Genomic DNA, 27,500 nt, shown 5'->3' with positions numbered 1-27,500 from the left:
ATCAAGGCTGTCTTTTCAGAAAGCAGTTCAATACTTTAAAGGGGAACTGCCTTCTGGGAAAAAATGGGAGTCATCATCTCTTAAAGCTGAATTTCCTTCTGCATATAAAAAATGGGAAAAGTGCTTCAATACTAACATAAATGGCTCAGCAAGCCAGGGGAAGGGCACCCAGGGTCTCTCACACAACACTGCAGCTTTGTGCAGGGGGGACAACACTGCAAGAGAGGTCCTCTATGCACTGGGGCCAGGCAGCCCTTCAAAAAAAAAGGATGTGGGACCAGATCACCTACACTGTCACTGCCATCTGTGTCGTCGCCACCACCTGGCTCCAGTGCCCAAAGAAGCTTCATGACCTCAGACTAGTGGTCAGGGTCAGTGAATGCATCTTCAAAAGCCATTTCCTACCACACTTTTCGATGCATGATTCCCTCCCCACCCCCCACAACCCCAATCATTTATCTAACAACAATCTGTACCAAACACAAGGCACGCCTCCTATTATTAGTTTCACCTCACCCCCTTGGAGGAGATGGTGCTGGCCATTCTTAGCAGGGGCCTGGCTGATCCCTTGGCCAGTAGCGGGGCTGAAAGGATACAAGATGCTGGTATCCTTGTAAATTATCCTCTTCCTGGCATGCACCTCTTTCTTTCCCCACCCTCCCATAAATCCATTCTTGTGCCTTCTTCATTTCACACACCCAAGAAATGCAGCCTGCCTAACCAGTAATTGACCAAGAAGAGGCAGAGGAGAGAGAGAAGAAACACAGTCACTCCATTTCACACCTCAGCCACCAACTCCTCGAGGTCATCCAGCATGGCCATTTGTGGTGTTCCCCACTGAAAGTCTGCAGCCTTCCACCAGCCATGCTGCGGCCACTGGGGTAGCACTGTGTGACATCAGGATAGGCAAAGGAACACACAAGACAGTCATTAAGTAAATGCATAAGGGTGACGAGTTGATTTCTTGATATCATATTGAATGTGTAGATGTATAAAGTTGGATTGGAAAGTTTGCTTGTGGTGTCTTTTATTTCAGCATTTTGGCCAAGAGGACACTGTGATGGTCTGTAACAGGGAAGGTAAGGTGTGGGACAAATGTTGAAAGGGAAATTGGGGCTGTGGTCATTGGGACGGCAGGCAGATGATTCTATCCAAGATTTCCCGGCCAGAAAGGGGCTGTCTGGCTTGTATCCTTTCTCTTTCTCCTCGTCTGCATCTTCCTCTTCCCTCTGAGAGCAGGTGCTGTAGATCTAAAATAAATGTATAAAGTGCTGGAAATATTCAGCAGGTCAGGCAGCACTTCAACCTGAGATGTGAACTCTGTTTCTCTCTCCACGGATGTTGCCTGACCTGATGAGTACTTCCAGCATTTTCTTTCCTTGCAGAGGCCTTCCTTTACCATCTGAGGCCTTGCAAGCGTACAGCAGCACTCCCTGCACTTCCTGCACTTCCTGCACACTTAAAATCATTTAACATGTATTGCAGCAAGCCACTACTTCAATAAAAGCAAAAAAAATTGAGTCCAAAAGCTTAAGTGCAAAATTACCTGAAAGATGTGTGTGTCCCTTTAAGAAGTGTTGGCAGCATCTCTGTCAATTTGCTGAACATTCGCTTTTCAGAGCGAGCTTCAGACCTAGCTAAAGTCGAAGTTTGCAGAGCGAGATGTTAAGTTGGTGTTGCATGCCAGCTGACCTCACTCTCTGTCCATTTGCATCTCCAGGGCCAGCTGTGCTATTGGCAGCACTAAGACCTTCATCAAAATAGGGCCGCCAAGTCCTGCGCCAGAGAGGGGCCTTAGAGTGGTGGCTGCCATTTTCCGCCAGGATTGTGGCGCTAACTCGTGGCGATAATATAGGGAATTTCAGGGCCCAGCTCTCTTTCCTGAATGTCCTTTAACAAACTATGCTTTTGAATGTACCCAACCACTAGATCCCTTAAAATAATTTGAATACTTCTCCGAAAACTGGTTTTAAATTTCATTTTGCTTTCTATTCTCTCAATCTTTTGTTTTACATAATGAAGATGCGAGCAGTGGATCAGTGGCCAAAACAGTAATACAAATCATATTGGTTTACTCTAAGTTGGGCGCAGTTTTATCCCCAGGTTGTGGTACATTTGACAAATCCCCAGGTGTAGATGACGTACAGTTTGTGTCCTTGATTATTATTACTGTTGTTGAACACTCGAGCTCTTCTAAGGGAAGGCCCACGGTTCCTTCGTTTACACTAGATCCCAAAACAATGTTAAAGCAGAGACCCCTTTGTTACAATCAACTGCATGATATATATATTGAGTTAATATTTTAATTAGTAACAGATAACACACAATGGATACTACATGGCTACCAGTGGATGCAAAAAAAGAGTCCATGGGGGTATTTGTATCTCGTGGGTGGGTTTAGAGCAGGGGGCAGTTAAATTGTTAAAAATCGAAATTCCAACCTGAACCTGTCTCCAACTTCCGGTTTTAACGGGGAGCGGGGGCAGCCAACCCGCTACTCGATCTGATCTTCCCTCCCACTCCCCACCCCTGATGATCTTGAGGCCGGCCACGATTCTCTGGTGACCGGCCTCGACCTGCCTCACTCATTAGCCTGCCCCCCACCCTGGTCCCTCAACAGTCCCAATAATTCCCCCACATACTCCCCGGGTCCCTCGACGGCCCCAATCTTTCTCACCTTCCCCTCCTGGTATCCCGGAGGCTGGCATTGGCCCACACACGATCTCTTCTCCCCTGCCTCCTCAGTGCGGTCCAATGCCGCAGGTCTACCCACCTCTCTAGCTGGCTGGCTGCGTGGGGAAAATAGAGGCTTCTGATGCCCTGCTGTTAAAGTCGTTCTCCCGAATTTCCCGCCTGCATTGGAGTCCCCCCTCCCCAAACCCCCTTCCCATGAAAATCCAGCCCCATGAATGGCAAAGTCATGAGTGTGGAATGTTTTGTTGTTGAACACTGCTTACTGTGGGGTATTAGTCATATGCTGAAAATGCGAATAAAGTTACCACCTTCATTTCACCTTTGGTTTAAATTTAAATTTTAATGCTGTCATGGAGCTGGAGCAGATTCAAACACAATCCTATGATGCTGCTTTCTACATCTGTCATGTATCTTACATTATTATATATAACTGTATCCTAACATGCTATACATGACTGTAACAAGATATGACCTGTAACCACCAGCATACCTTACCACCAGGGCTGCACTTGCAAGAGACAGGTATATAAGGACAGGTCTCAGGCAAGTGCAGCATTCCAGAGCTGTGAAATAAAGGTGCAGGTCCAGAGTGACCTTGACTTCACTACATACCTCGTGTGAATCTGTACTGAGGGGACAGGACTTTACAGTGGCAACGGGTTACGGGATTACAGAATCCACAGAATGGCGAACAACGGATCAGATGAAAAGTACAATGCGGGAGACAATTGGGAGGACTTTATAGAAACGCTCCAGCAAAGCTTTGTAACCAAAGACTGGTTAGGCGATGATAAGGCAGACAAGAGAAGAGCCCATCTCTTGACCAGCTGTGGCTCGAAAACATACGCTTTAATGAAGGATCTGTTGGCACCCGAGAAACCAGCAAGCAAGTCGTTTGAAGAATTGAGCACACTGGTAAGAGACCACCTGAAGCCAGCGAGCAGCCTACACATGGCCAGACACAGGTTCTACAACTACAGACGCTGTGTGGGCCAGAGCATACCCGACTTCGTGGCGGAACTTCGGAGGTTGGCTAGTTTATGTGAGTTCTCCGATGAACTGAGGAGAGAAATGCTGAGAGACTTTTTCATTGAAGGAATAGGCCACGCAGGCATATTCCAAAAGCTCATAGAGACCAAGAACCTGACCTTAAAGGCAGCAGCACTGGTTGCACAGACATTCTTGGTAGGGGAAGAAGAAACGAGATTGATTTACAATGCAGGTACGACAACTAACGAAATATCGGAACAAGAAGTTCACAGCACTAAACAAGCTGCTACCCCCACACACAGACAAAACCGGGAGAACAGGCTCTCGACAGCAGGCAGAAGCCATCAAGGGCCACAGGAACGGCCATTCACATCTCATCAACCCACAACGCGAGCAATCAACTACAAACTGAGAGAAGCTCAAGAGAGATCAGCCAGACGCAGCTCATTCTTTGGGAACACTTTGAACAATGGAACAGGTCTGTACTGGAGGTGTGGGGGTGGGCACTCATCAAGGGGATGTTGATTTCAGCAGGCTGTTTGCAGAAATTGTGAAAATACAGGGCATTTGGCCCGCATGTGCAAAAAAACGGCAGCTCGGAGGGTATACGAATCAGATGGGTCGGAAAGCGGACCAGAAGATGATGGGGACAGTACCCGGGACACTGATGTACAGTGGGTCAACACGATCAATGGCCGCTGCTCCTACAACAGGATGCCTCCTATAATGATGAGGGTCCTACTCAACGGGATATCTGTCAACATGTAGCTGGATACGGGAGCGAGTCAATCTCTCATGGGCGCTCAACAATTTGAACAACTGTGGCCGCATAAAAGAGACAGACCAAAACTCACAAGGGTCGACACCAAACTAAGGACCTATACCAAAGAAATTGTACCAGTCCTCGGCAGCGCCATGCTCTCTGTCACACACAAAGGGACAGTGAACCGACTTCCCCTGTGGATTGTCCCCGGAGATCCCTCAGCACTGCTGGGGAGAAGCTGGCTGGCAAAACTAAACTGGAAATGGGATGATGTCCATGCCATGTCATTAGAGGAACGGACCTCCTGCTCAACAGTTATAAAGCAATTTGAACATCTCTTTCAGCCAGGTGTGGGCACTTTCAAAGGGGCCAAAGTCAAAATCTACATCACACAGGATGCTAGACTGGTCCATCGCAAGGCCAGAGCTGTACCCTATGTGATGAGGGAAAAGATTGAACATGAACTAGACAGGCTTCTGCGGGAAGGCATTATATCACCAGTGGAATTTAGTGACTGGGCAAGTCCCATCGTCCCAGTCATGAAGCCTGATGGATCCGTACGAATCTGTGGGGACTACAAATCTACCATAAACAGAGTCTCCCTACAGGACCAGTACCCGCTGCCCAAAGCGGAGGACTTATTTGCCACATTGGCTGGAGGTAAACTTTTCTCAAAATTAGACCTTACATCTGCGTATATGACGCAAGAATTGACCGAGGCCTTTTCATGTACAATCGATGCCCATTCGGCATTAGGTCGGCAGCTGCCATATTCCAGCGCAACATGGAGAGTCTGCTCAAGTCCATCCTGGGGACGGTTGTATTTCAAGATGACATACTTATCATGGGCAGGGACACCGACTCCCATCTCCGTAATTTAGAGGAAGTACTAAAGCGGTTGGATCAAGTAGACCTACGAGTCAAGAAATCCAAGTGCCTGTTTCTCGCACCCGAGGTTGAATTTTTGGGCAGAAGGATTGCCGCTGATGGAATCCACCCAACAGAGTCCAAAAAAGAAGCACCCAGGCCCCGGAATGTCTCAGAACTGCGCGCCTTTCTCGGGCTACTCAATTACTTTGGGAACTTTATACAGAATTTAAGCACGCTGCTGATGCCTCTCCACGTGCTACTCAGGAAGGGGTGCGATTGGTTTTGGGGGGACGCCCAGGAGTCCACAGGTTCACCCATGACGGCCAGCGACCCCACGTTATCCTTAGTAAAAAGATGTGTCCTAACTGGTGACTGGGCAGAGGTTCGCTATGCCTGCCCTGAGGAATTAAAACCCTTTCACAGGCGCATGCATGAGCTATCACTACAATCAGACTGACTGATGTGGGGCAGCCAAGTAGTCATGCCTCTGCGAGGCAGAGAGGCATTTGTCCGGGAGCTCCACCACGAGCACCCGGGGATCGTTCTCACGAAGGCCATAGCCAGATCCCACGTCTGGTGACCTGGTATTGACACGGACTTGGAGCTCTGCGTCCGAAGGTGCACCATTTGTGCCCAACTCAGCAATGCCCCCAGGGAGGCTCCACTGAGCCCCTGGCCCTGGCCTGCCAAACCGTGGTCGTGGGTGCAAGTAGACTATGCGGGCCCATTCATGGGCAAAATGTTCCTCGTAGTTGTAGATGCATTTTCAAAGTGGATCGAATGCACCATTTTAAACTCGAGCACAACCTCCACTACTGTGGAGAGCCTCGCAACCATGTTTGCAATGCACGGAATCCCTGACATATTGGTCAGTGACAATGGTCCGTGCTTCACCAGTGCAGAATTCCAAGACTTTATAATTGACCACGGCATAAATCACGTCAAGACGGCACCGTTCAAGCCGACCTCCAACAGCCAGGCGGAGAGAGCAGTGCAAATCATTAAACAAGGCATGCTTAAAATCCAAGGTCCCATGCTGCAGGGTTGCCTGTCGCGACTGCTGCTGGCATACAGATCTCGTCCGCACTCACTGACTGGGATCCCCCCCGCGCAACTGTTGATGAAAAGGACTTTAAAAACAAGGCTCTCATTAATCCTTCCAGACATGCACGAAATCATTGAGGCAAAGCGCCATAAGCTGACTGAGTACCATGACAGAAATTCGAGGGGGAGATGGAATGAGATAGGGGACAAAGTGTTTGTACTAAACTATGGCGGGCGTCCCAAATGGCTTGCAGGGACAGTAACGGGCAAGGAAGGAAACAGGTTACTGGTAGTACAAATGGAGAATGGCAAAACCTGCCAGAGGCATGTAGACCAAGTCAAAAGCAGATTTACCAACAACACTGCGGAACCAGAGGCAGACTACAATGTGGAACTCGCACCACACCTGGTGGACAGACAGAGGGAACAACCTGAGGAAAGGGCAATCCCAACAGTCAGCCCAGGCGAGTCAACAACAATCACATCAATTGAAACAGACAGCCCAGGCGAGATACCAGCAACCACACCCAAAGAAAAACAGACACTAAGGCAAACAACTGAACCACAACTCAGACGCTCCACGCGAGAGCGTAGACCACCTGAGAGACTGAACCTATAAAGACAATAAGACCTTGGGGGAGGGTGATGTCATGTATCTTACATTATTATATATAACTGTATCCTAACATGCTATACATGACTGTAATAAGATATGACCTGTAACCACCAGCATAACTTAACACCAGGGGTGCACTTGCAAGAGACAGGTATATAAGGACAGGTCTCAGGCAAGTGCAGCATTCGAGAGCTGTGAAATAAAGGTGCAGGTCCAGAGTACCTTGACTTCACTACATGCCTCATGTGAATCTGTACTGAGGGGACAGGACTTTACAACATCATTGCCACATTATTGAGGTTCTTTGTGGCTCATTAGGCAATTGGCCATTTTATAAAAAGTGAAAAGCAACCATTGCGAATGAACTTAACCTGACCATCAGGAGCTGCAATGAAAGATGCCCAGGCAGTTTGCCTGCCAATTTAATTTCTTGCTTGTTGAGAAATATATAATGTCTCCACACCTCATACACCAACCAATACAGCGCAGGCTACTCTTGTAAATTAGTGGCAATTTTAAACTGAATCAATTTAAGATATCTTTCACTTTATGTTGTGTAGATAGATGCAACTGTAAATTCTCCCAATGACATGACATGGAAGAAAATATCAGAGGAGATCAAGAACCTTTTCAAAACTGCTGTAACCTTACTGCAGCAACGAGGAACGATGAATAGTAGCAAAGCCAAGAAATATCTCTGTTCGGGTAAGAACTTTGATTTTATTTCCTTGTTACTATGAGAACAAGGAGTTCAAAGGTGAAAATTAAGTCAGTTCCATTCTGACTGGGAACGTACTTTAACGAATACCAAACTTAATCAGCAGTGTCAGTGAAGTTTAACTAAAGTTCTTGGATATTTACAAACTGACTTACACAGAAATAAATGGGATGATATTTTCCTCAAGCTGCCAAATTTGAATCAAAATAGTCAAAACAAGGAAAGTCATTAAGCATTTGAATGCCTATGTAAATTGTAAAATGGTGTTCAGTTCCAAAAACTGATATTGGAATATTTCTTATCTGTTTGAAGATCAGTTTGAAGGTATATGTGCAGAATAAGATAAAGTTAGCTTTTGATGTAAGTAATTCATTAAACTTGTGCTTCCCTTGATGATCAAAAGGAAGTCGTAAGGTTTAAGTCAGTAAAGCAATGTCTTGCCTTGGGTATGTAAAGGTTCAATAGTTTCTCCCTCACATACATACTCATACACACACTCTTATCTCACACACACACACACTCATAGAATCTTATAGCACAGAAGGAAGCCATTTTACCAATGAATTGCTCATATGTGCTCCTCTTAAATGTACACACAAATAAGTTCATAACCACACAAGTCAGAGTTCAGAGTGTGCAGGAATAAAGCGGTAGAAATTGATCTTGGTATGCCATTTTATAGGTTGGAGGAGCCGTCTTTTGGATGAACGGTGAACATAAAAGATCCTGTGGAATTATTCAAAGAAGAGCAGGGTCGTTCTCCCCGGTCTCCAGGCTAATATTTATCCCTCAACCAACATAATAAACAATTCACAAAAACACAAGGGTCTCAGACCTGAAACATTAACTATTTCTCTCACCACAGATATGCAAATGATGGATCACAACTTTGGGGAACAACGCCTGCCCCCAAGTACGCTTGAAAAACGTCTGACCCAAAATTGGGTCAGGACATTTTATAGGCGTGCCTCTCAGGGCCTAAAACAGGTGTTGTGATCCATCATTTGCATATCTGTGGTGAGAGAAATAGTTAATGTTTCAGGTCTGAGACCCTTGTGTTTTTGTGAATTGTTTATTATGTTGGTTGAGGGATAAATATTAGCCTGGAGACTGGGGAGAACGACCCTGCTCTTCTTTGAATAATTCCACAGGATCTTTTATGTTCACCGTTCATCCAAAAGACGGCTCCTCCAACAGTGTAGCACTCCCTCATATATACATTTTATATAGAGACTGATCATAAACAGAACACAGTCAGTGATGAAGATATCACTGTTGATGAATATGTGATTTAGTGCAAGACACCGTAGAACTAATTTTCACCAAATACATTTAGTGGTAGCACTGTACAACTAAAACATTTGCAGAGCCTTTGCCAGCACATCCTAGTCCAGAAGTAGGAGCCAGAATCCTGCACAATTAAAGGTTGTCTTGAGATCAACAAAGGCTGCAAACATGGCTTGATTAACTGGTTTAATTTTTCCACCCTATTGCAAATATCAGATTGATGGTGAAAGGCCTGGAGTGAAGTCGAAGCTTCAGGATCAGGTTTTGTTTTTTATCTGCTGATCAGCACTGATGCATGGACTTTGTTGGGACTGGTCGTGGCAAGATCCCACAATGCACAAAGCAATCATGGCAGTCTCCTTTCTAATTCCAAATGAGGATATTTATCATGATTTCTGGTCAGGCAGAACTTGCTCCACCTGCTGTCCAGCATTTAACAGGCAGCTGAGCATTGAATTTCATTGCAATATTACAACAGCTTATTTAACTTTACTCCAAGAGATGCTGTCCAGCACTTGCTCAAGTATATCTGAACCTGGTAATGCAGTCAGACAATCTAGCAGAAGGCCTGTGGATTCTGCACTGAGCAAACATTCAAAGTACACTACCTATCTAGTCTATGAATCTGGTCAGATACCGAATATTATCTGTAATCAACAGGCTGGTTGATGTTAGTTGCCTAGTGTTAACCTCACTTTTTCTTGTGTTTGAAGTCCCTTTCTGGGACAAACACACATTCAGACGAGAAGTTTTCTTTATCCATGTACAGTACAGGAAGCCTTTGTGGATTCATATAGCAAACCTTGGCATGCTATATTTCACAAAAGTTCTGCATCAATTTTCCTTTTGGTGTTAAAATAATTTATAAAAGCTGTAGTTTAGTCCCTTTGCCGACTGGCACCCTCACAAATAGTGTGGAGACTGTCAGTATCTGGGCTTACATTAAAGAATGGCCATTTGGGTAAGTTAGTGGAGGGCTGTCAGCACAGGTCAAACTGTATCTAGCATAAATCAGCAAAGGAGCGGTGGGGGTGGGAGAAAATCTGGGAGTAAAAAGTGTTTCCACTTGTGGGGCAGAACAAAACTAGAGGCCATCAATATAAGATAGTTAGCAAGAAATCAGATAGGGAATTCAGAAGAAACTTCTTTACCAGAGAAAGGTGAGAATGTGGAACACGCTACCACAGAGAATGGTTGAGGCGAATAGTATGGATGCATTTAAGAGGAGGCTAAATAAGCATATGAGGGAGAAGAGAATAGAGGGGTATGCTGATAGATTTAGATGAGGAAGGATGAGAGGAGACTCGAGTGGGGCAGAAATGCCGACATGTACTGGTTAGGCCGAATGGCGTGTTTCTGTGCTGTATATCCTATGTAATTCTATGTAAAATCAATAGCCTGGAAATCAGCATGGGTGTTATCATCTGAATGCTTAATACATTCATGTTAAATTCCACTCCCTGCTATTTTGACAAAAGTATTAATCCATTTAATCTAATGCTTCTGTTAAAAATAGTCGAGAAACATGTTAGTGTTTGTACAATAATATTGCTCATAGTAATTTCCAGACTAGTGTCTTTTTAAATGTTTGGAAAAATATTTACTGCGCTTTTTAGGAAAGGTGAGCAGAACATTGCCTTGCCGATTTTATCAATGGTGGTATATTCACATCTAGGCTTTAGCCATTCCACCTTAATTAATTTTTGCATTTGCTGAATCATACCCACATTTGCTTCCGCACACCCTGAGCCGGCAGCAGGATGACAAACATACAGGGGCACAAAAGCAGCCAACTGAATCCTGACCCAGGACAGAGGAAAGTTCTATTAATAGAATTGTGCAATATTTGAGACTAAAATCATCAGAGATTATGATCTCTGTGTAAAAAAAAAACAATCGCACTTGCAGTATGTTCACTGAAAAGAACATAAGAATATAAGAAATAGGAGCAGGAGTAGGCCATTTGGCCCCTCGAGCCTGCTCTGCCATTCAATAAGATCATGGCTGATCTGATCATGGGCTCAGCTCCACTTCCCTACCCGCTCCCCATAACCCTTTACTCCCTTATCACTCAAAAATCTGTCTATCTCCGCCTTAAATTTATTCAATGACCCAGCCTCCACAGCTCTCTGGGGCAGAGAATTCCACAGATTTACAACCCTCTGAGAGAAGAAATTTCTCCTCATCTCAGTTTTAAATGGGCAGTCCCTTATTCTAAGACTATGTATGTCCCCTAGTTTTAGTTTCCCCTATGAGTGGACATATCCTCTCTGCATCCACCTTGTTGAGCCCCCTCATTATCTTATAAGTTTCAATAAGATCACCTCTCATTCTTCTGAATTCCAATGTGTATAGGCCCAACCTACTCAACCAATCCTCTTAAGTCAATCCTCTCATCTCCAGAATCAACCTAGTGAACCTTCTAATATAATGTAGCTACATTAAATTTGTCAAGATTGAATTGACATTTTTTCAGTTAGCCTGTCAGTCTGTTCATGACCTACTAGTGCACAACATGGTACAACTTTCTTCTGGTTAACTCGTGACCCGAGTATTTCAATCTCATATCTCCCAGGTCCCCACTTGGACACTCATTTTTTTTTTCCTTCCTTGCAGCTCTTTGCTTTGCCCTGGTTTCAAGTCTGATGAATGATGATGTACATTTATTTTAGCAGAGGGTCTTCTGTGTAAGTCATATGTCTAGCCAACCGCTCCAAATCTCTCTGCAAGCTTCTAAAGATATCTATGGGCAAGAGTCTTTTAATTGTGTTGGTAAAGTTCATCCTTGACAAATATATTGATTTGCTGTGACCCCTTATTCAAAAGATACTGAGATATTGGTTCTCTTTTCTTAAAGCAATCGAAGATGAGTTTGAGTTTGCCCTGGGAAACCAAACGCCAGCATTTCTAAGAAAGTGCGTGTGTTACATCAGGAAAATTGCTAACATTGACCGTCATGTGAAGAACCCGGATATGGGCCGATACATAGATGTCATAGAGGTCAATGGAAAACTTGTACGAGACCCAGTTGCAAGTGAAAAACTTGTGAAACTCAGGGACGAGTTTATTCCGACAATTGTTGCCTCGTCCAACCTAAGAGTGTACACCTCCATTACCCACTGCGATATGAAACTTGGATATTCAGGAGACGTGGAGAACCACTATGTTGAAGGTCTTTGTAAACAGTTCTATGACGATATGATTGACATTATCCAGTCTACAGTTCAACAAAACTTTGATATTGAAACAGATGCACTTTACGATGAGGTTCTGCAGCACTTGTCCCTTTGTAAAATGTACTCCTCTTTCTATCAGTACCGATGTGAGGCTCTGAACCTCATACACAAGTATATACTGCCTTGCAAAGCAGGACACATGAACCCACTTGTTGTATATGGTGGACCATGCACAGGCAAAACACTTCTAATGGCAGAAGTGGCACAACAGGTAAAAACAGCTTATCTCTTTTTGTGCTTTAATATCGGATGACTGTATTGGATCAAAGTCCATTTACACTATCATTATAAATCCATGTTGGTTTGAATGAAAATAAACAGTTAAATAGTCTGGAAAGTCAGTATAAAAAAAGTCCCATCTTCAAATGACAGATGTCATTTCAAAATCAGGTTCATGGTAGACTAGTGGATGCAGCCTGGTTTAAATCTCTTTTGCTCATCTATTCTTCCTGGCCTTCCATTTGTTCGGTCAGCATAAAAGTGATTTTAACAAGGATGACATTTCTCATATTTCTTTCTGATTTTAGTCTTGCTTAGGTAGATTTAAGATTGCAACATTTAGTTTTTTAAATTAGGTTCGTACTACTTTAAGTATAAGTTATGTTTTGGTATCCAAGATACCAATTGTTTTGCCCACAACTTCCATTGTTTTGCTAACAACAATCATGAGACATTCTTAAGATTTTTTGTAAATATTAGGGAGATTGGAACAGCACAGCTGCATTTAGTCCAATCCTTAAACTGTATACAGGTGTCCTCAGGCATAAGCTATGTTACATTACATATTGGCCCAGAAATTTCAGCCTCTCGGGTCCGTACGGAGTGTGTACAGACCTGGGAACGCACAATGTGCATGCACTGAAAACTGGCTTTTCCGATCTGTCAAGCTGGAGCTTGACAGATCCTCCGCATCTCGGGAGCAAGGACATTTTTCATGGGCATTATTACCCAGCAAATGTCCTCAAAACTATTGTGCCTTATAAAAGCAGGCACATAGCCTACTTTTACAGGCATAAGAGTTTTAAAACACACCTAAAACATAAAAAATAAAATTAAGAAAACACATTTTATTTTTTAAAATCCTGCCCGCTACGTTGAACTTATTTTAAAGCATAATTAAAAAAACTTTTTTTTTCAAATCAAAATTTTATTTTTAATAATACATAAATAACTTTAATTTAAATTAATATCAAATATGTAGTGTAGTTTTTCAACATTTTATTTATGTTTTGTGTGTTTGGGGGGGGTTCTCATACATAATAATGGGAACTCCAACTTATGCAGTTCCCATTATTATGAATGAGAACATAATTTACCTTGATTGGCTGCCCACAGCCATGTAACTGCAGCTCCAGCCCTGCACACGTCCTGACGTGCACCGCTGCGACACGCAGGCTGTGGAGGCCTCAGGACCGGGAACTCGCGTGTGCGCAGCAGGAACAGGTAGGCACGCATCTTTTTAAACTTTTTTTACCCGATCGCCCATGGGAAGCAGTTGACCGGGATTTCTGGGCCAATATGAAACACACAGCAACTGGAGACAGCTATAACAATTTAAACTGTCTCAAACATTGGAGACTGGTGATTGGTGGAGTACCAAAGGCCAACAGATTTTCTATTAAACATAGAAACATAGAAAATAGGTGCAGGAGTAGGCCATTCGGCCCTTCGAGCCTGCACCACCATTCAATCAGATCATGGCTGATCATCACCTCAGTACCCCTTTCCTGCTTTCTCTCCATACCCCTTGATTCCCTTTAGCTGTAAGGGCCATATCTAACTCCCTCTTGAATATATCCAATGAACTGGCATCAACAACTCTCAGCGGTGAAGAATTCCACAGGTTAACAATTCTCTGAGTGAAGAAGTTTCTCCTCATCTCACTCCTAAATGGCTTACCTCTTATCCTAAGACTATGTTCCCTGGATCTTGACTTCCCCAACATCGAGAACATTCTTCCTGCATCTAACCTGTCCAGTCCCCTCAGAATTTTATATGTTTCCATGAGATCCCCTCTCATCCTTCTAAACTCCAGTGAATACAGGCCCAGTCGATCCAGTCTCTCCTCATATGTCAGTCCTGACATCCCGGGAATCAGTCTGGTGAACCTTCGTTGCACTCCCTCAATAGCAAGAATATCCTTCCTCAGATTAGGAGACCAAAACTGAACACAATATTCCAGGTGAGGCCTCACCAAGGCCCTGTACAACTGCAGTAAGACCTCCCTGCTTCTATACTCAAATCCCCTCGCTATGAAAGCCAACATGCCATTTGCCTTCTTCACCGCCTGCTGTACCTGCATGTCAACTTTCAATGACTGATGTACCATGACACCCAGGTCTCGTTGCACCTCCCCTTTTCCTAATCTGTTACCATTCAGATAATATTCTGCCTTCGTGTTTTTGCCACCAAAGTGGATAACCTCACATTTATCCACATTATACTGCATCTGTCATGCATTTTCCCACTCACCTAACCTGTCCAAGTCACCCTGCAGCCTCTTAGCATCCTCTTCACAGCTCATACCACCACCCAGCTTAGTGTCATCAGCAAACTTGGAGATATTACACTCAATTCCTTCATCTAAATCATTGATGTATATTGTAAATAACTGGGGTCCCAGCACTGAGCCCTGCAGCAGCCCCACTAGTCACTGCCTGCCATTCTGAAAAGGACTCGTTTATCCCGACTCTCTGCTTCCTGTCTGCCAACCAGTTCTCTATCCACGTCAGTACATTACCCCCAATACCATGTGCTTTAATTTTGCACACCAATCTCTTGTGTGGGACCTTGACAAAAGCCTTTTGAAAGTCCAAATACACCACATCCACTGGTTCGCCCTTGTCCACTTTACTAGTTATATCCTCAAAAATTTCTAGAAGATTTGTCAAACTTGATTTCCCTTTCATAAATCCATGCTAACTTGGACCGATCCTGTCACTGCTTTCCAAATGCATTGCTATTTCATCTTTAATAATTGGCTCCAACATTTTTCCCACTACTGATGTCAGGCTAATCAGTCTATAATTCGCCGTTTTCTCTCTCCCTCCTTTCTTCAAAAGTGGTGTTACATTAGATATCCTCCAGACCATAGGAACTGATCCAGAATCAAAAGACTGTTGGAAAATGATCACCAATGCATCCACTATTTCTCGGATCACTTCCTTAAGTACTCTGGGATGCAGACTATCAGGCCCTGGGAATTTATCGGCCTTCAATCCCATCAATGTCCCTAACACAATTTCCTGACTAATAAGGATTTCCTTCAGTTCCTCCTTCTCACTAGACCCTCGGTCCCCAAGTATTTCCGGAAGGTTATTTGTGTCTTCCTTCGTGAAGACAGAACCAAAGTATTTGTTCAATTGGTCTGCCATTTCTTTGTTCCCCATTATAAATTCGCCTGATTCTGACTGCAAGGGACCCTACCTATGTATGTCTTTACTCATCTTTTTCTCTTCACATATCTATAGAAGCTTTTGCAGTCAGTTTTTATGTTCCCAGCAAGCTTCCTCTCATACTCTATTTTCCCCCTCCTAATTAAACCCTTTGTCCTCCTCTGCTGAATTCTAAATTTCTCCCAGTCCCCAGGTTTGCTGCTTTTTCTGGCCAATTTATATGCCTCTTCCTTGGATTTAACACTATCCTTAATTTCCCTTGTTAGCCACTGTTGAGTCACCTTCCCCATTTTATTTTTACACCAGACAGGGATGTACAATTGTTGAAGTTCATCCATGTGATCTTTAAATGTTTGCCATTGCCTATCCGCCATCAACCCTTTAAGTGTCATTCGCCAGTCTATTCTAGCCAATTCACATCTCATACCATCAAAGTTACCTTTCCCTAAATTCAGGAAATTGTGTACACTCTGTACACTTTAGTATTGTGTACACTCTGCAGATCCTCACAGTCAGTGACGGTTAGCTCTGTGGTATAAATATTTGGATACAAAATAACAGACTTTAGGCAACTGCATTACAAGGTAGATTTCACAAACAATTACGTTATTTATTTACTCCTATACTGCAAATATTAAAGTGATCAAGACAGACATCTACAGCCAGTGTCCCAATTATTTATGCTTAAAAATGGAAGGAATATAATTGACATTTTATAGATGGTGTTGCTTTCTGAAGGTGTAAAGTTTATAACAGTGTTAGATAGAATCACCACATTTTTAGACAGCTACTAATTTTGCTAGATATCTATCAATTAACATTCTAGATACAGGCTAATAAAGGGAACTATGGCAATTAACCTTTATCCCAGGACTTCTAGAGATAGATTTTCATCTTTTCCTCCTGGGTTCAATGTATAAAGGATAATCAGTGGGGTGATCACAATGGAGCCTGCTCGATTTTTCAGTCTTTTCATTTAAATGGATGGAAAATTGGGTGGGTTCTATTACAGTGCAATCTTTCCCACCCAATTTTCCTCTATGTATTGCATCCAGGTGATCATTACATCACATGCAATAACAGAAAAAATTATAATCGTTAGATTGAGGCTTTTGGTTTTCAAAAGCTGAAGTAACCATTGTCATACAAAGATTACTTATGGGCCCAATTATGTTATAGTCATTTAACATAGCACTGTTATTCACACTACCATCCTCAAAGAGTGGCCATAAAAGGAGCGGCGAGCGGCGGCCATGGACAGCGTGGAGGCCCCAACCTGTGAGAGACCATCAGCAGCAGGTTGGGGCCATAAAAGGAGCGGCGAGCAGCGCCCGGGAGCAGCGTGGAGGCAAGCTACTACAAGGTACAGGGCGAGCTGGTGCAGGAGGGCAACGACAGTGAAGAGTGACGAGGTCAGCTCAGTGATTGGCGCGTGGGCAGGTGCAGTAGGAGCGACGAGATCGGGGCAAAGGAGCGGCGAGAGACTGTGGAGGGATGTGATCGGGTCCCAGGGGCCCAGGGGCAGCAAGGGCCAGCCCACACTGTTTTATGTGTGCACACTGGATCCATGCAGCAGAGCAGGTCTCTAGTTGCGATGGGTAATCCTTGCCACTGGACCAAGACCTAGCTCTTTCAAGCCCATGTGGTGGCTGGTGTGCAACGGGCACCACACGTTAAAAAAATCCATGCACCCTTGAGGATGTAGTTCGGGTTCTTTCAAAACACCTGTGAACTCATCCTTTTTTTTGGCATGTTAGCAAGTCATCCTCGTTTCGAGGGACGGCCTATGATGGTTATTCACTAAGAAGTGTTTGATAAGCTTCTTATTTTATTTGGAAAGGTAGGTAAGCCAGAAAGGTCATGGGGCTAGATTTTATACTTTTGTGCAGATCGCCCAAAAATGGGCGTTATTTCCGACGTGGGCGGTAAAAATGGCTTTTCAGATCGGCAGCTTGTCACCCATTCTCAAAGCCCCGAGACTCCATTTTTGAAATTGGCTGTTACCGCGAGTGATATGAAATGGGCGGTAACGTTAAATCTCTCCGACCTTCTGCCATAAAATGTCGTCGTCCTTAGCAACGGCATGGCAATACTTGATTTCCGAGATTCAGGAGGTCAAGGGTCATCATGACATGCGCAGAAAAGGAGACAGATAGAAAGAGAGCTGAGAGGGAGTGAAGGCGTGTGTGGGTGTGGTGTGGCTGCTTTGGGAGGAAGGAGGGAGAGTTTGAGTTTTAAGCAAATTGGGAAAAAAAATTAGCTGTTACCAGCCAGATATTTGGCTGAATTTGTTGCCTATAATGGAGGGAGAGGAGGAGGCGACACAGCATGCTGTGGAGACTGACGCTGGAGAGAGCAGTGAGCTGGGAGAGGAGCACATTGGAGGGCGCAAAAGAGCGAGGAGGTTCTCAGACGAGGCAAATACCTCCCTCCTCGAGTTACACTGGGGTGATTTGACACAGGGAGGTCGTGGGAAGCCCACCCCAAAGGCCTACCAGAAGATATGGGCCGAGATAGCAGAGGTGGTCTCTTCGGCGACCAACGGGGTGCGTGATGGCAACCAATGACGCAAACAATGGAACGACCTTGTCAGATCTGCAAGAGTAAGTATTACATTTATTTACATGTACTTATGTATTTATAGAATTTGATTTGTAAGAGTCATGAATGACTATCATCAAATGTGAGGTCTTTCACTTTTACCAAGAATGTTGTACTCAAAGTCTGCAGTTATGGGGCGTCTTCAGATAAAGAATGATAATTATCATAATAATCATGATTACATCTGTCGTTTATGTGTTGTATCAGTATCTATGTCAGTACCTAGCAATGATATCACGCAATGATCTCATGCCATGTCATCCTGTCACCTTTTACTGAAGAAGCTATCGATGATGAGGTCCGTGCAGAGGCGAACGGGTGGGGGGGCCACCAGTCCCCAGCGACATCACTGAGATGGAGGAGCAGGTGCTCACACTCGTGGGGAAGCACCCCCGGATGGCCATGCAAGCATCTGCAGATCCTAAAGTGATGCGACGTGAGAAAAGTTTACACCATCGCGTGATGTAAAATCAGTAGATGCCACACCCGCTCATATCCGAATAATAATATGATAGATGATTTCTAAAATTGTCCTATAAATAATGCTGGCTGAATGAAAATCATTGCAATGCAGAATGTGTTGATGGTCTTGAAATGTGATGTCTGTGATGATTTTGAGAGCGGTGGTGCTTTTGTCGTGCATATGCTGTGTGTTGCGCTGGACTCACCTTGTGACCCTAGCACGCCCTTCTCCTCTAATAACCTCATTTGTGTTTTGCAGCCCAGCCAGCAGCACAGCCCCAGGCAAAACCACAGAGGCCAGAAGGTGGGGGCGCGGGGCCAGACTTGCCGGACAATCCTACATCTGGTGCTGAGGAGCTCCGATTCTCGCCCGTCAATCCGCTGGGTCTGTTCTCTATGGATGAGAGCGCGGAATTCGAGGAACCTGCATCGCCAGGCTCCAGAAGCCATTCCACCCCAAGGCCATCTAGTGCTCCTCCGGCCATTCCTGCCTCCACTCTGGAGGTACCGGGCCCAAGCACCTCGCCACAGGGCACCCCATTTATCCCCAGGATGGCGCCGACCCCGTGGAGGTTTCGTGGACACGGCAGGTCTATTCCACGAGCGCCACGTGAGAGCGGATAGATGCTACAGTTGTCCAGGAGAACTGTAGACATTGGTGACCAGATCCTCGATGCATTGGGGGACATATCCCAACAGCTGGCCACCATGATTGAGTAGGTTCTGCGGATAGTGGAGGCCCTGGAGGCGATAGCCAGGAGCACTGCTGGCACAGGCCTCCCAGTGGTCCCGGAGCACGGCACTCCATCCCTAGGTTCCGCACCACCACTGCCAACAACAGTTGAGAGACAGGATCAAGATCCTGCTTCTGGATCCAAGAATGTTACCACCTCAGCACCCCCCGCTCCCGTACCCATGCAATCACCTTCATCCCCCCCCAATGAGGCACCGCCTGAGGAGCTCCTCGGCCAGGCGGCATGGAGCGAGGAGGGGAAGGAGTAGAGGTGCGGTGAAGAAGGGGAGGGGGGAAAGAAAGTGAGGTGCATGTCCGCAGGCGATGGTTGTGTTATATCTCCATCTGGGTGTATGCAATTTGTTGTAATGTATGGGAGGAAGGGGCCACCCTGTTGGTTTGCCTTTGTATCCTATGTTGCTGGACATGTTGACCATTTGATTGATGTCAATGGTCGAAAAGGTGAGGTGGGGATGGGGTGTTTTTGCCCATGACACTTATGATTTCAGACTAATGGTGGTATAAAATGTTTTTTATTCCACATAACCTTGTTGCGCATTGTCTCAGATAGCTGGACCGTTACACACAGGTGATTCCTTAACATGAAAGGGTTAAATAAAACAACTTTTATCAACTTAAACTTTAACTGTCACCAAGGTGATGCCCACCATTGATGTCTGAGCTGCACACACACAGCAGTGTGTCAGCGTTGTCACTCACAGCAATGTTCTTTCAGGCAAATCATTCAGTTATGAGCTCCTGACGTAAGAGTTTTGCAGCTGTGTAGCCACCACGGGCCCTTTCCTGCGGTCTGGAGTGGGGCGAGGGCATGGTTGCATAGCCAGCCTGATTATCTGGCCCTAGTTCAGCGTCCAGCCCCTCGTCCTCCTCTTGCTCTCTTTCTTGAGGTGGACCATCAGACCCTTCTGGCAATTCTTGTCCCCTCCTGATAGCCAGGTTGTGCAGCATGGAGCACACAACCACGAATTTAGCTATTTGCTCAGGGTTGTATTCTAGCTCCCCTCCTGAGCACTTCAGGCATCTAACGCGCTGCTTAAGCACAGTTATTGTTTTCTGGACCACATTGCGTGTGTCTCTGTGGGCTCTGGTTGTATCGCTTCTCGGCCTCGGTGTGGGTGTCACGCAGGGGGGTCATCAGCCAGGTGGCTAGACCATATCGGTTATCACCAAGCATCCAGCATTGTCCTTGTGGCTGACTCTTAAACATGTCAGAGACAGCGCTCTCATGCAGGATGTGAGCCTCATCGAAGCTGCCTGGACATTTGGCATTCACTGCCATTATTATCCAGTTGTGATCGACAACTAGTTGGACCTTCAGAGTGCGAAATCCTTTTCTGTTATGAAAAAGCTCTGGGTCCTGAGAAGGTGCCCACATGATGATGTGAGTGCACTGTATTGCTCCCTGCACCCTGGGGAACTTAGCAATGCGGTAGAATGCTCCAGTCCTGTCAGTCTGAGCCTCTGTGGTCATGGGGAAGCTGATAAAGTCCATCCTACATGCGTACAGGGCCTCCAGGACCTGTCTAATGCAGTGTTGTGTGGCATGGTGAGACAGAGGGGAAATCTCGACTGCGGAGGCCCGAAAGGAACCGGACGTGTAGAAAGACAGTGCCGCGGTGACCTTGACCTCGACCGACACTGATGTCCTGATGGCAGGCTGCATATGTGGCCTGATGAGCTCGCATATTTCATTGATCACCACCTTGTGGAAGCGCAGTCTCTGAAGGCAAGTGTGCTCGGACACGTCGAGGTAAAACCTCTTCTCCCTGTAAATGTGGGGTGTGTATGGTCTGGACCTCCTCCTCATTCTGGCATGTGTTAAATTGGGCACATAATGATGTGCGTTACACGTTGAGCCATTTGCGCTCTGCAGCATCAGCGAATTAATCGATGCAGGCTGAGAAATGGCTGGCCCCATTGCAATGAAAGTATAATAGCGATTGATCAGAAACAATCATTTCCACACTAAAATACACCTACAGTAAACCTCAATCATCCAGAGTCTGAAAAGATGTCAGTTGAGATGGTCACTTCACCTGAGAAGAACTCCAGAGTCAATCCAAATTCTCCCGAAATTGAAGCAGCCTTTTGAATGAAGCGACCTGCGATTTTAAAAATGGTGCCCACACCACTGTGATTCGTTCAGAACAGTTCCACTTTTTCAGAGCGGTGTTTTGGGCGAGCGATATTGTGGGCGAGATGTGTGCGAGGTGGTGAAAGTGACGCTGGGCGATCTGCTGGGCGTTAGTTTCAGCAAATGTGATCTTTACGACAAAATAAAGTGGACGGTTGGTATTACTGAATCTCAACGTTAATTACTTGTGGAAAGTAATGCTGGCTGATATTATGGGTATTCATTTTGTCCATTCTGATGATTCCGCCCCAAAAAAGTGGGCGGGTGGTATTATTTTTTCCCAGTGTTACGTACATGGGGAAATAACGCTCGACAATAAGTATCTGAAAAATGGGCGTCAGTTTCCATTTTGTGGTTAAATGGGTGATATATGGGCGTTATACCTCATTTCAGCGATAAAATGGATGTTAAGTGGGCGTTATGCATGCAAAAAAAGTGTAAAATTTAGTCCATGCTCTTACAGACAAATGATAAACTGGTTACCAAACACTTTTTAATGAATACTATCAGACCTTGTGTGGCATTGCTTGAGGTGGATATACTGTTATATAACAGTGGTTACATAGGAAAACATTTGCAGTGAGTGAGTATGCCACTTACAGGAGGTGCACGTTATACACACGAATTTTCATGTTATAGACAATACCCCTTTAATTTTATGTGGTTTTACAAAACACAAAATTAATACATAGTACAAAATTTCAGAATAATATCAAGATGAAATGTGGTATATCCTGGGAAAAATGTATTTCAAGGCGAATGAGAGATAGTGACATTCTGTTCTGTCTCTATTCACTGATCAGAATAGAATCATCTCTAATCTGAAGAACTGGTGACATCTGTTATTCCGTTGTTTGTGAAATAAAGCTGATGGGGCTTCTGTCTGAGCCCAGCAATTTAATCAAATTTGATTTATGTCTTCCAATTGCATCATATCTTAAATACTAAGAACTAACATTAAATCATTTTATGTGTTGCCATCTGTCAGTTTAAATCTTATAATATTGTTTTACATTTCAGGCCTATTCTTGGCTTCAGGAGGAAATGGGCCCCAATTCTGATCCAGTTATAACTGTAAGATTTTTGGGAACAACGGACTTAAGTACGGAGCTCAAACCCCTACTGCAAAGTCTCTGTGAACAATTAGCTATTAACTATCGATGCCTCATACAAAATTATCCTCAAAAAATACACGACCTGAGGGAATTATTCATAAACCTTCTGAATGAGTCTTCATTTCATCGACCACTGGTGTTAATTTTTGATGCTCTGGAGCATCTCTCTGACGGTGACGAGGCACGCAAATTGTGGTGGCTCCCCATTCACCTTCCTCGCTCGGTGCGTGTAATATTGTCAACTCTGCCAAACAAGCATGGAATTCTACAAAAGCTGAGATGCTTGATTCAGGACGATGATCACTACATTGAGCTGCCTCAACGTGACAGGAAGATGTGCAGCCAAATTCTCAAACATCAGCTTCTACAAGAGAAAAGAAAGGTCACCTCAGGTCAGCAGATCTATGTCAATGAAGCACTCTCAAAATGTACTCTGCCCATGTTTGTTAATTTGATTTACCATGAGGTCATGCAGTGGAGATCACACAAGGATGTCGATGACACTTCACTTTGTGTGACAGTACATGAAAGTATTGAGCATCTTTTCTGGTCTCTTGAAAATAAGTATGGTTGTAGACTGGTCTCAAGAGCTCTTGGTTTCATCACAATGGCCAAAACTGGATTGAGTGAAATGGAACTAGAAGATGTCCTTTCACTTGACAACTATGTTCTTAACGAAATCACAGCAAAGTCTGAGCTTCAGAATCCATTGCGGATACCGTACTATTTCATTGCAAGACTGAAGGAGGAGTTATGCGGATACTTAGTGGAGAGGCAGGTGAGAAGCGTCACACTTCTAGTATGGGCAAATCGACATCTTCATCTGATTGCTCAGAAACTATACCTGCAGAATGAGGAACACATGCATGAAATGCACAGCATCATGGCGGATTACTTTTTAGGAGTGTGGTCCAGTGGGAGACCGAAGTTGTTTCATCCTGAGCAAAGCCATATCCAGTCACTAGACATTAATAATAAAAGCATTAATGATGAAAAACAGAATGACGAGAAAACTTTTGACAGGCAAGTCCCTGAGCAGCCATGGGTCTTCCAGTGCAACCCACTGGAGCCAGACATCTTTTTTGTGAATCATAGGAAAAGTACTGAGCTGTTGCATCATCTGACTAGAAGTGGGAGGACAGACGATCTCATGTATAGTGTCATTATGAATTTCAGTTGGCTGTATACCATGATCAAAATTGGTCACCTTGACAAAGTCCTTTCTGACATTGATCTCGCTTACAATTATTCACAGGAGAAAGAATTGAAATTTCTGGCACTGACGCTGCGAGGCATCAAGTTAAAAGTTTCAAAGAACCCAAGTTCACTGTCCGCTGAGCTACAGCAAAGGCTTTTGCCTGTTGTTAGCTCTTTACCAAAGCTGAGACATCTTTTATTAGAGTGCGACAAAGACGGCCCAAAGTATTGCTCAATTGTGCCTTTGCATTCCTCTTTGGATGTGACGTACAGCCCTGAACGACTCCCACTGACCACCAGCCATGTCCACGTGATCGAGGTGCTGCCTGCATTGAGCCCCAATGTGATTATTGCTGCATTGGAAAATGGTTCTATTACTACCTGGGACGTGGAGTCACGGCAGATTCTGCGCCAAATTACAACAGCAAACTCAGCCGTGTTAGGGATGAAACTTACTCACGATGAGAAGTACCTAGTTGTGTCAACAACAAAAAACACATTGTTGATATACGACAATCATAATTCATGCCTGTTATCAGAGGTGGAAGTCAAGGGCTCCAAGCACTGCATTGCGGGAGGAGGCAACTGTTTTATTTATGGCTTCACGTTATCAATTAACCACGCCCTCGCATGGTTGCAGGGGAGTAAAGATGTGCATGTGATCGATTTAATTTATGGTTGGCCACTCTACCAGTTCCATTGCTGGTATGAAGTTACTTGTGTTCAATGTTCTCCAGATGGAGTGTATGCATTCTGTGGACAATACCTGAACACAACCACCATTTTCCTCTTAGGAAGTGGTGAAAAGCTCTCCACAGTGACATCAGAATTTTCTGGAGGTTATGTGAAATCTCTTCTCATCCTGGCTGCAGCTCAAGAAATGGTGATGATCGATAATGAGGGCAGCCTGTCTGTCTGGAACATAGATGAAATTACCAATCCCCAACTTATCGAGGACTTTGACTGCAGAGGAAAAGACAATGAAGTGGTGAGTTTAGAGCTGTCGGAAGACCAAAGTGCAATCCTCATCTGTAAGACTTTCAGCATTGAAGTGTTGGACACCAGCATTTGGAAGGTTGCTGAAAAGTTCAAAGCAAAACGCAACGAATGCTTCATAGCAGCTGTCCTCTCCAAAAATGGTGACTCAATTATTGCTTCAATGGCACATATGTCATCGATATTTGTGTGGCGGAGAGACACTGGACAATGTATGGCAAGTTTGCAAGAAATCTCAGGAGCCATTGTAAAGTTGGTCAAATCAAATCAACACAATTTGTTGCTGTCTTTGACAACCAGTGGTATTCTTTCTGTTTGGGACATAGACATCATAACAGCGATCTCAAACATTGACAAAACGGGGAAAGCAATTCAAAGCCTTCTCCTGCCAGGTAGAGGTGAACTGATCTACACACTGGATGGCACAGAATCTGTTCATAAATGGAGCTTCAGCACTGGATACATTGAAGCTGTATTTAAACATGACGGCATTGTGGAAAACTACGTTCTCACTTCATCGGGGGAGCTGATGGTCACTTCAGATGACAAAGGCATCCAATATATCTGGCACACCATTACCGGGGACAACATCTTTCGCATCAATGGGCAACGGATATCCCAACTACTAATTACACACAACGATCAGTTTGTAGTCTCGCTCTGTAACCAAGGTGTCTCGCGGGTGTGGCGACTGTCCACTGGTCACAAAGTCTGCAATATTCTAGTTCCCATGCAGAATGCATTTATCACGTATCCTAACACGTTCGTAATTGGTGTTTCAAAAAACAAGCTTTTGGCTGTTAGCTTGTGGACAGGAAGCGTAACAAAGAAGTTCTGCTGTGACGATGGCACAACCATTGTAAATTTCAAGCTTATCCCTGATTCTCCGGACTATGTGGTTTTCATTACATCTACAGAAACACTGTTTGTTTGGAGTGTGACGGAGGAAGCAGTGTGCAGACGTGTGCAGCTCCCTAATAATTTCCTGAAAAACCTGGAGGATTTTCAGATATCCCCTAACGGGAAATTGGGAATTTTGTCCCGAGGCGATGACAACATTAACATCATGGATCTGCACAATGGAAAGCTGCGCCTGGTTCCTGCCACTGGAATCATCTGGCGCCAGAAATTATCACGCGATGGCCGTTACCTGGTATACATTTGTTTTAGAAACTGCAGTGAAGATAACGATAATGGGGCTGTGTCCAGTTTAATAGTCGTCAGGTTGGCTGATGGGAAAAACATTGGAGCATGCTCACTTTACAAGACTCCAGCTTTTCTTAGTCTGTCACAACGACATCTGAACATTATTGTGGGTTTTGATGACGGCAGCATCGGGACCTACACTGTCGTAGATCGAGTCGACGCTGCCTTAAAAATTAAAATCGCCACTTCAAACAGCCGTCAGATTTTTAACAACTCATCTCAGAAAATCAGGCCTAAGCGTGCAAATTTTATGTGCAAGTACACAGCAGACTGCATATGGAGAGAGTCTACTGAAGTTTTTGCCAGGGATAGTCCAATTACAGTCTCCGATTCAAGCGATACACAGGAGACAGCGCCTACCAAAAAGCAACCTTACTGCTCCGACAAAGCAGGTTCGACATTACAAATAGACTACAAATGTCAAAACTTCACAGCAGAAAGCTAAGCCATGTTTATGTATGCAAAAAGAGTCATGTATACAGAAAAAATATTTTAATATGCTGAGTGTCATTTTGGAAGTCACTCAAAGCTATTTCTTTTATGCTTCTGAAGTATTATACCGTTTTGACACTTTAAAAGAGATCTCTTCATTATTTCAAGGGGACTAATATCTCAGGGGTAAAGTAATTTATTCTATTCCACATCCTTATCTTCATTTAGTAACTGTGCCTGTTTCTAGTTTTGTTTCATTCCCTGGTTGGAGCTCAGTATGCTCACCTATTTACATTAACTGTTTCACCTCTTAAGGATTTTTGAGTAAATTATGTTACTGCAGACTCATATTTCCTTTGTAAACTTTACCCCATGGTATGATCCTGACTCAAATAACTGATCTTGCTTGTTTTAGGTGGACTTTAAAATGGATATCATAATCTCATCATTTACCCCGAATTCTAAGCAGGAAATAAATGCTATAGGACCTACACTAGAGAGGGTACAGAGGCGATTTATGAGGATGTTGCCATGACTGGAGAATTTTAGCTATGAGGAAAGATTGGATAGGCTGGGGTTGTTTTCTTTGGAGCAGGGAAGGCTGTGGGGCAACTTAACTGAGGTGTATAATATTATGAGGAGCCTAAATAGAATGGATAGAAAAGACCTATTTCCCTTAGCAGAGAGGTCACTAACCAGGGGGCATAGATTTAAAGTAATTGGTAGGAGATTTAGAGGGGAGGAGAACTTTTTTCACCTAGAGGATGGTGGGGATCTGGAACACACTGCCTGAAAGGGTGGTAGAGGCAAAAACCCTCATCACATTTAAAGAGTACTTGGATGTGCACTTGAAATGTCGTAACCTAGAAGATTATGGACCAAGAGCTGGAAAGTGGGATTAGGCTGGATAGCTCTTTTTTGACCGGCGCAGACACGATGGACCGAATGGACTCCTACTGTGTCATAAATTTCTATGATACTTTTTCTATG

General features: G+C 44.4%; 1 protein-coding gene across 1 annotated transcript in view; it reads left to right on the top strand.

The window, feature by feature from the left end:
• Nucleotides 1–27,500, top strand: part of LOC139229194 (NACHT and WD repeat domain-containing protein 2) — a 368,765-nt gene that overhangs the window by 244,204 nt on the left and 97,061 nt on the right. Inside the window, exons 5-7 of the mRNA XM_070860849.1 lie at nt 7,538–7,682; nt 11,840–12,429; nt 22,585–26,470. Of these exons, the coding sequence (XP_070716950.1) occupies nt 7,538–7,682; nt 11,840–12,429; nt 22,585–26,470 (4,621 nt within the window). The remainder of the gene's footprint in view (nt 1–7,537; nt 7,683–11,839; nt 12,430–22,584; nt 26,471–27,500) is intronic.

Source organism: Pristiophorus japonicus, chromosome 2, assembly GCF_044704955.1.
Source record: "Pristiophorus japonicus isolate sPriJap1 chromosome 2, sPriJap1.hap1, whole genome shotgun sequence".
Classification (NCBI taxonomy): Eukaryota; Metazoa; Chordata; class Chondrichthyes; family Pristiophoridae; genus Pristiophorus; species Pristiophorus japonicus.
The sequence above is the reverse complement of the archived record's forward strand: the minus strand, read 5'-3'. Positions and strand labels throughout refer to the sequence as shown.